Raw genomic sequence first — 9555 nt, 5'->3', positions numbered from 1 at the left:
GATCGAGGCTGGGAGGCTCCAACTTCTCTCACCGCTATCCCCCCAGCCCGCATGATCCCGTAAAAAGCGGCTTACCCCGAGCTCTGTCGCTTCCGAGGCCTTCCTTGCATTTTCGTTTTTTGGCTCGTCTTTTAAAAGATGAGTATTAGTTTGGAAATCCGAAGCTAGTGCCTTTGAGGCCAGCCATGTAATTTGACTGCGAATGTAGCGCACCCCTCCCTCCGAGAGAGGCTGCCTCTAAGAGCGTTTGGAGCAGATCGGGGATTGCTGGGAAGGCAGCCCCTGCCAGATTTGCTTCTTGTAGACGCCAAGAGGACAGAGAGAGCAGCCTGTCGAGTCGCTGGGGAGGAAGAGTTCAAGAGCGGAGCTCCAGGAGCCCTTCCCGGGCAGCGCGGGGTGGCCCGGCCCGGCCCGGCCCGGCCCGGCTCTGCTCCGGCGCCGGCTTCGCAGCGGCCGCGCTCCAGAAAAGGCCACGGCGGCGAGTGGGAGAACGGTGTGGGAATTCAGGGGCGGGGGTAGGAGAAAATACTGGGAAATCCTATCCCAATCGCCCCGACAGATGGTAGGTAGGTAGGTAGGTAGGTAGGTAGGTAGGTAGGTAGATAGATAGATAGATAGATAGATAGATAGATAGATAGATAGATTCTCCTTGACCCTATTTGCTGTGTAGCAAGGCCAAAGGAGCTGAGGCTCCACAGCTGAGGTTGCGATTTCTTTCTATATATTTAGATACCCTTTCTCGCACATATATTCCTGCACATGTACACACACACACACGTATATCTATATGCACATACGCACAGCACGAGAGAGGCCTCAGGCGGCGCGGGAGGCCAGGGCGCAGCCGCTGCCCCGGCGGGCGCAGCTCTGAACCCGGCGGGGACTGAGCTCCTCGTTGCAGCGCGGAGATAACCCGCTTTTCGGGGCCAAATCCGACTTGCCAGGGGACGTGGCGCGCTCTGAGCTCTCGCTGCAGCTGCAGCCCCCTTCTCAGAGCCCGAGAGCAGCGGGACCCCCTTTAGGAAGGGATTTTAGACTCGTGAATTTTTCACCGGCGGTAAAGAGGGTCGAGGGAAAAGTACGGGCGTTTTCGGCGGTTATTCCCTCTCTGTGCGTACATGCCGGTGAGACTATTTTGTTTTGGTTTGGTTTGTTTGTTTCATACGGATATAAATCATTTCCCCTTCCCCAACTGCAGAATTACTTGATGCAATTTTCAAAGCAGTCTTTTGACTATGTCAGGATGTCTAGAAAAAAGAAAGAAAGAGAGAAAGAAAGAAAGAAAAAGAATCGGAACTTTTTTTTTCTAACTCAGATTTCATCTCATAATCCAGGGAAGTGTAAATACGCAGATGCAGAACACGGGTCGTCCTAGAAGAAGAAGTTTCTTTCTTTCTTTTTCTTTCTCTTTCTTTTTCTTTTTTTTTTCTTTTTTTTTTTTTTGTTTTCCGTTCGGCGTTCACAAACTAAGAACCCAGCTTAGTTCAGCGTATCAAAAACCTTTCATATTTAGATACTTTCTCTACCTCGTTTATTTCTATAATAATAAATAAATAAATAAATAAATAAGATAAAAATGAAGTGTCTTTACTGCCTGGTTGAGAGGAAAAGGGTGGCACGGAGAAAGGGCGAGAGGGCCTAAAAGTTAAAATAATAGCGATTCAGGAAGGACTCAAGCGGCGGGGGGGTAAAGGCAAATCCATCTGGAGCAAGATATGCGCAGCGGGTCCGTGTCTCCTTGAGCCTATGTCTATACGGTTATCCCCGGGAAAGAGACATTTTCCCAGACATATGAGACCTGAGAGGATTTCACCTCCCTGAAAAATCTGTCAGAAGAATTGAGTTACACTAACGTGTCTTCCGTACAGACATCTCTCTCACTTTGTCTCTGCAATCATATGCACGTGTGTATTGGGATGTCTATATGTACAGGCGTGCAAAGCCTGGAGAACAGATTTACATTTAGGTAGAAAGTGAACTTCCCTGTACGCAGAGTCCGCACACCACGGTGGGCACAAAGAGAAACGCATCTTTAAACAAACATACCTATAAACCCATTACCCTTGCACACGAGACACTATTTTTGCCACATCTATTTAACACGGTTCTGCCCGTTTGCTGTCGTGTTAAAAATATCGGCTAGCTGCAAACAGGCAGTTTTGTAAGGGAGCAGACTGAGCCCAGCTTGCCCAGTGCTGGAAAGGAGCGAGTCCCAGGCCCGTTTAGGCAGCGATTTTTAGCATATTATTTTAATGCAGAGGAGTAATGGATTCTTTGTGTATAAAGTGGAAAAAAAAATTGAAAGCAAAGTCCAGGAATGAAGGAAAGAAACGCTAGACTGGTTTTAATACTCCCCCCATGTCTTAGTTCAACAGAAACATTAATTTACATTAGCAATTCTGCATCTTTAAGATAAATTACATAGCAGCGTAATAGATTTAAAGTACGCCAGATTTTTTATCATTAATTGTAAATGTGCAAAATACCTGCTGGTACTTCACTTTAGAAGAATGTAATTGGCAAAAATGGGAGGCTGATGAATAGATAATAGATCCTTAACTACCAATAAACAGAAAGCACCAGCCAAGAGCATTAGGATGTGATCATAATTATGCTGCAGCCGCAGCCAATGGGAGCCGGAGAACTCAGCCCTAAAATCATCCCCGGACCCAAAGGTAATCGCGAAAATCCGGACAAGGCTGGAGCCGGAGACTCGCTCCCCTGTCCCGTTCGCGTGTCCCGGTTCTGCCCAACGCAGCCGCCTCTGCGCTTTGTTTTCGGCACCGCTCGGTGCCCGGAGTGCGAAGGAGTGAAGGGGAAAACACATAAGTTTGGCGGAGGAGGAGGGCAGCACATTCTCTCCCTGGGAGGAGACCTTTTTTCCAGGTGGGGCATCTCTGCGGGACACCCCGGGGCTGCGGGGCTCCTTGCGGACGGAGGTCGTCCCCCCGCCGAGCCGGGAGGACCCCGGGGGCGGCAGGCGCGGGGCTGTCGCGCTGCCCGAGTGCGGTGGCTTCGGCGAACAAGGATGCAGCGGCAACCCCAACCCCCCGGCCCCCCTGCCGCCGCCCGCCCCCCAGCACCCAGCGGAGCCCCCCGACCCCCACCCCGGCTGTCCCCCCTACCTTGCGCGCCCGCGGCCGGAGGGAGGCAGGGAGGGAGCTGCGCGGGCGCTGCGCGGGGGCGGCGGCGCCGCGCTCCCCCCCGCGCTGCCGCCGCACTCCGTTCCGCACCGCTCCGCGGCTCCATCCCTCCCGATGGCGCTGCCCGGCGCTCGCCTCCCCTCTGACGCACTTTAAAGAGTCTCCCCCCTTCAACCTCAAGGCGAGTAATAGCGACCAATCATCAAGCCATTTACCAGGCTTCAGAGGAAGCTGTTTATGTGATCCCAGCACTAATTAGGCTCATGAACTAACAAATCGTTTGCACAACTTGTGAAGGGGCCGATCACATCCATGGATTGTCTTTGGACTTAGGGAGGGAGGGGGGGGGGGGCAACTGCCTTTTCCTTGCAGGAGGGAAACTTCTCCCAGCAACTTTTTTTGTGTGTGTGCGTGTGTGTGTGTGTGCGCGTGTGTCTCCCTTTTGGGTACCGCTGGCTGCCGCTGCCTCCTTCCCTCCAGCCCCTGTGTATTTATGTGTGTATCTATCCCTCCTCAAGTCACTCCCTGCTGCAAACTTGCCCGGATCGCCTTGCGCGCCGCGCAGAGCCACGCGGAGATTTGCTCGGGGACTCTCGCCGCGGCAGCATGTTCCAGCCCACACCCAAGCGCTGTTTCACCATCGAGTCGCTGGTGGCCAAAGACAGCCCCTTGCCCGCGTCTCGCTCCGAGGATCCCATCCGGCCGGCGGCGCTCAGCTATGCCAACTCCAGCCCGATGAACCCTTTCCTCAACGGCTTCCACTCCACCGGCAGGGGGGTCTACTCCAACCCGGACTTGGTCTTTGCAGAGGCCGTCTCGCACCCGCCTAACCCGGCCGTGCCCGTGCACCCCGTGCCCCCTCCCCACGCGCTGGCCGCCCACCCTCTGCCCGCCTCGCACTCCACGCACCCGCTCTTCGCCTCGCAGCAACGGGACCCCTCCACCTTCTACCCCTGGCTAATACACCGCTACCGCTACCTGGGCCACAGGTTTCAAGGTACGTGCAGCTTTGGTTTTCCCTCTTATTCCCCCTCGACAGCCCTACTCGGGGCCGCGCGGACCCTGCCCGGGGAAAGGGGCACCGGAGCCGCGGGCTCGAATTGCTCGGGTGTCTTTTGTTGGCGCATTCCTCCGGCACCGAAGTCGGAAGCTGTCAGGGCCGGCGGCTTGGGCTCGACTTTCTTTTCTCTTTTTATTTTTTACTTTTTTCCCGGCTCTTTTCCCGTTCCTTTAGAGCAGAGGGGCAGGCAGGAAGGCAAGGCCGGCGACTTCTGCGTTTGTTTCCTCCGAAAGAGCGGAGGTCCAAAGCAGGGGAACGCCAGGGTGCATATTTTTGTTGTGTTGGGCGTTAAATAAAAATAAATAGTAATAATAATAATAAAGCAGCCGAAGAGCCGCGAAGGAGACGGCCCCGCAGAGCGGGGAGCGAGTTCACGCTCCCCCGGGAAGCTCCGCGCTGCTCGGCCCCGCTCCCGAGGCCGCGGGCCGGGGAAGCCTCCGCCGCTCCCAGCCGCGCAAAATCCTTCCTCGTATGAACGCGGGCCGGGAGAAGAACGAAACGAATCCCAGGAAAGGCAAAAGAAACCGCGGCGCCGGGGCGAGCCGAGCCGCAGGGAGCGCGATTCGGCGCGGAGGGAGCGGGCGGGCCGGGAGAGCCCCCGAGCTGCCAAGCGATTAACAACCAGCCGAGGGAAAATAACCAAATCCGATGGCGCACGGTCAATAAAATCCCCCTCGTTTAACCCTTTGCAATCGGTAGCGCCTTCTCCGCAGGGTGAGGTGGTTTCTACTCTAATGGCTCCAATTTCTATCTCTTTCGTTTTCTTAAAAAAAAAATCAGTTCCCTCTGAAAGAGACCATTCTGCCTCTTTAGGTATTTTTATTTCTTATTTTCGAACGAAAACAAGTCACCTGCACCGTGCCATTCCCCGACTTCCTGCAGCCGAGCCGTTGTACCCGGGCTGGAAAGGGGAGAATCTCTCCGAAGCAAGGCGGCTGGAAATACAAAATGGATTATTACCCTCTCAGAATAAAATTGCAGGTTTCGCTCACCAAATTATTTGTCACAGCCATCAGGCGATTGGTAAAGAGCGGTAGATGAAAGGCGGAAATGTCCTGGTGTTGAGCCACAGCCTGATTTCAAACACACCCTCCTCCTCCAACGATTTTTAATGCACTTAGGGAGAGAGCCCCTCGGCGCGCTGGCCACCTTGGAGGGACCGGCCCGGAGCGCCGTCCTGCAGGGAGAGAAGCCCCCGAGCGCTGCCCTCTCCTACCCGGCTTCCCTCGGCGCCTCCCCGAGGTTTCCCGCGGTTCCCCCCTACTTTGGGCAGGGGAAAAAAGAGGCGAAACGAAAGGGAAGGAGAAGGAAAAACCGCTGGGCGAGGAGCGCCGAGGCCGCGGAGGCGGCGGCTCGATCGGGACCGCGCAGCTCGGCCCCAATTCCAGCGCCAGGAGGGGATAAATAAGCAGAGAAACCGGCGAAGAGCTGGGGATGGCGGTGGGAAAGGAGCTCTGATGAAGGCTGCGCTCCGCGGTCGGGCTCTCACCAATTCTTCAACTTTTATTTTTTCTTTCTTTCCTTTTCTTTCCTTTTTAGTGCTCACTAGTTTGTGTTTTAGTATTTGTTTATTTTTCCCCAGATGTTTTGGAGTCATCTCCTTTTCCTTTCCCTTCCCTCCTTTTACTTCTCGAAGGAGAACTAAAGCAAGGAGCTTTATGAAAATAACAAGCAGTTCTTCCGAGGGTAACGATGGGAGAAAACAAATCATACGCTAATACATGTATATGTAGAAATAGAAATAAAAAAGGAAGAAGAAGAAGAAAAAAACTTCTCTGGGGAGCATTTGGGAGAAGGTGGGTTGCTAATCCCTCTTTTCCCCTGTTGCTCAGGGAATGAAACCAGTCCGGAGAGCTTCCTATTGCACAACGCCCTGGCCAGAAAACCCAAACGGATCCGTACGGCCTTCTCGCCATCGCAACTGCTGAGACTGGAACATGCCTTCGAGAAGAACCATTACGTGGTGGGAGCGGAGCGCAAGCAGCTGGCGCACAGCCTCAGCCTCACGGAAACTCAGGTGAGCGGCGGCCGCGGAGCGGGCAGCGCGGCCGCGGATTAAAGCGAAAGTGTCTGGGAGCCGAGCAGAGGCCGGTCCGGAGCTGCGGGTCCCAATCGGCCCATTCTCTGGGAATTTAGGCCTCTCGAATGAATCCTATGGGGTGGGATGAGGCGGCTCCTCTCTCCTGCCTCGCCACGTGCCTCGCTGTTATAAAACACTCGCCTGCCCAGGGCAGCTCTCGCCTTTTGCGGAGGGGCCTCCCCGGGCCCAGCGGGACCCAGGGTGGCTCCGCTAGCACCGGGGGGAGCCGGCAGCTACGAGGGGCAGAGGGAGCCACGCGTCGACGGCGGAGACCATCGCGGTGTGCGACGGAAAGGCGCTCCTGGCCTCTTTGCTGCGGGTCTGGGGCCGCTCGGAAGAATGGTTTAGTGTCGAGAGCTGGGGAGGCGGGGCGGGGAGCGCAAAAACAAAAGCGGGGAGAGGACCCCCTTTGATAATGGGGCAGAAACGGGATTCACGGGATTCATTCGCAACCCTGAGTCCCGCAGACGCGAAATAAGGAGTCACTTCATGATGGCATAAAGCTTAAAAACAGCGAAATTGTTCACAACAAGGAATCCTCACACCTCCCCCCGAGCCCCCCGCGGCTGGCCCAGGGCCAAGCAGTCACCGGGGACCGTTTCGGGTGTCTGCGTGGAGGGAACAGTCGGAGACTCCTCCGCGTTTCGGCTCCGCGTGTCCCGGCCGAGGGTCTGCGCGGAGCCTGGGGCCGCCCCTCACCGTGGGCCTGGGCGGAGTGCCGCCGCGGTCCAAGCCCCCAGACGGCAGCGACCCCTGCCCCGCGTCCACGGCGAGGGCGATTTCCACGCGGTTTTCTCGTCGCCGGAAGAGAGGCCGGGGTTGGGCTTCGCTGTTGTTGTTGTTGTTGTTGCGCTGGGGTTTTTGTTTTGTTCCTTTCCAGGGGGCTAGTAGAAAGAGGGCTCCAGATGGGGATTGTCTCTGCTACAGTATGTGGCACTGTACTAAAGAAAAAAAAAAAAAAAAAAAAAAAAACACCCATCCGCAGCCTAGTGCAAAGTTCCCAGTAAACAGAGCGTTCTCTAGGCGGATTAAGTTGTAACACTTTTTTTTTTTAACTCCTTTTCGTGGGGGAAGTAATAAAGAGGTTGGAGCTTTTGTTTTAAAATGTCTCCCTAACAAAACAATAAAAAGGGATCGCCACTTTTATGAGGTTCTCCGAACAAGGGACCGGTCACAGGCTTATTTCCACTGGAAAGCTGTATTTAAGGTGGTCTTTGTGCTGCTTGATTCCGAAGCTGGTTGGGGTCTTTTGTCCGGATGTCAAACCCCCAGTCCCCTACAAATGAGCTCCCTTTTGGGAGATCAGCGTGCAGAAATGAACCGTCCTCCCCTTCAATTAGCAAACTAAAAGCAAATTAAACTCACCCCTTGTTCCCCGCTCAGCTTTTTAATGGGGGACTTTTGGAGAATATGAAAATGCAGCAGAGATGTGTGTCCGGCCAGGCAGCTCTCTGTTCTGAAGAGGCAGCGAAGCGGGTTAAACCAGCTTATTAAAAAGCTCTCGTTCCCTTTCCCCCCTTGCTGGGGCCTTTATCAGGCACTTTCAGACAGAACCAGAGTCTAAACTGCTTAAAAAAAATATGTACCTTTGGCCACTACAAGGAGTGTGGCCGGCCCTGGAGATAGCTCCCAGATCAATACTATCTGTAATTAAAGCACTGAAGTCAGCTGCCGGATGGTTAAGTCAGATTTATTCGTCTCGGAACAAATTCAGAGCGGCATTTACGACGGCTCTTACAGGTTTCGCCTTAATACGATTGCTCCCGGACGGCAGGTCCGCAGAAGCCGCCACGGAAGCGCCGGAAGTTTTAATGTTGCCACTTTTTGTTTCATTTTATCCTATTTTTTTTCCGAAAGGGAAAGATCTCGCCCCGCCACCTCCTCGCCCGTAGTCCCACCGCCCTCGCGGGCCTTTGGGCTCCTTGATCCCGGCTTTGCCCGGAGCGGCCCGGTCTCTCCCGCAGCCTCCTCGGGAGCGCTTCCCAGGTGTTGGAGGCTGCGGGACGCTTCTCTGAGAATAGGGAGCAGTAGCGACCTCGGAAGCTTCCCCGACGGGAGCGCCTGGGCTTTGGAAGCCACTGGCCTCCAATGGACATTTCGGGTTTGAGCACTTGGCTGATGCGCAGGAGCCGCATCCACGGCGGCTCCGCGTCTCTGCGCACCCGACGCTGCGTCCGCCCGCTCGCCCCGTCGGGGGCTGCGCGCTGCCTGCCCGCACATGTGTCCAGCACATCTGTGCGCGCACATCTGGATGCATCTCCTTTGCGCACACGCGTGTCGACGCTTGGGGACCTGCGGCATCTCGTGGCCCTGCGGATGCCCGAGCGGGCGCAGGGGGGACCCGTCCCTCCTCGGGGGTGCGCGGCCAGCCTGGGCCCTGCGCGCGCGGAGCCGCGTCCGCGCAGGCGGCCGATTAACGCGCCGTGCCTTTCCCCCCGCAGGTAAAAGTTTGGTTTCAGAACAGGAGGACGAAGTTCAAGCGGCAGAAGTTGGAGGAGGAAGGCTCAGACTCACAACAGAAGAAAAAAGGGACTCATCATATTAACCGGTGGAGAATCGCCACCAAACAAGCCAGTCCAGAGGAAATCGACGTCACGTCGGACGATTAAAAACTGGCACTTTGGACTTCTCAAGCAAGCCAATCCACCAAGAAGAAAGTGTTAAAGGCTCAAACACACCGACGTGGCGGTGCGGAGAAGGGACACCGAGATCTTCAACAAAACACGATTCCCGGCTAGGAGGGCAGCGGAGAGCGAGCGAGGTCGACACTGCGAGAGCTCCAAACTGTGGCACTGCTGGCACAACTCTGGCCAAGGGGATCTGTCAATCAAAGGCAAACCACCGAGGCGAGGTGATTGACAGGTATTCCGTTTCTCGCAGTCCACTTTTAAAAACATTACGTCAAAAAAACCTTTAAAAAATCTTAAAAAAATAAAAACCACACATACAAAAAAAAATCCAACTTACAGGACATTTTGCACTTCACATTTTTTTCCGTCTTTAAGAGAAAAAAAATCCATTAGCAGCCAAAACCCACACCTGTTTCAGAAACTTGAATTGCATGTGTAAAGCCGACTGGGCAAAAAAAAAAAAAAAGAAAAAAAAAGAAAAAAAGAAAACAGAAAAAAAAGAAAAGAAAGAAAAAAGAAAAAAAAAAGGAAAAAAATGGTTCCTAAAGGCAAAAATGAATTGTAATTTTTTCCCTTTAAGACAGGTTCTGTGTGCTTTTTAATTTTATTTTACGAGAAATGTGCAGTCTGTAAACATTTTAT

The 9555-nt window shown here is 54.1% G+C and overlaps 1 protein-coding gene across 2 annotated transcripts; it reads left to right on the top strand.

Moving 5' to 3' along the window:
* The first annotated feature begins 3580 nt into the window (after positions 1-3580).
* Positions 3581-9221, top strand: EMX2 (empty spiracles homeobox 2). 2 transcript variants are annotated; one of them, XM_010218722.2, is made up of 3 exons: positions 3590-4140; positions 6036-6220; positions 8725-9221. In XM_010218722.2, the coding sequence occupies exons 1-3, from the start codon at positions 3750-3752 to the stop codon at positions 8890-8892; spliced, it is 744 nt and encodes a 247-aa protein (XP_010217024.1). In that variant the 5' UTR covers positions 3590-3749; the 3' UTR covers positions 8893-9221. The 2 variants fall into 2 exon arrangements, with proteins under 2 accessions (XP_010217025.1, XP_010217024.1); XM_010218723.2 differs by lacking the exon at positions 6036-6220 and having other exon boundaries at positions 3581-4140.
* Positions 9222-9555: the final 334 nt, after the last annotated feature.

This window comes from Tinamus guttatus, unplaced genomic scaffold (genome assembly GCF_059628265.1).
Source record: "Tinamus guttatus ecotype Peru unplaced genomic scaffold, ASM5962826v1 Tinamus_guttatus_pri_ptg000079l, whole genome shotgun sequence".
Taxonomy (NCBI): Eukaryota; Metazoa; Chordata; class Aves; order Tinamiformes; family Tinamidae; genus Tinamus; species Tinamus guttatus.
This window is presented reverse-complemented; position numbering and strand designations above follow the sequence as displayed.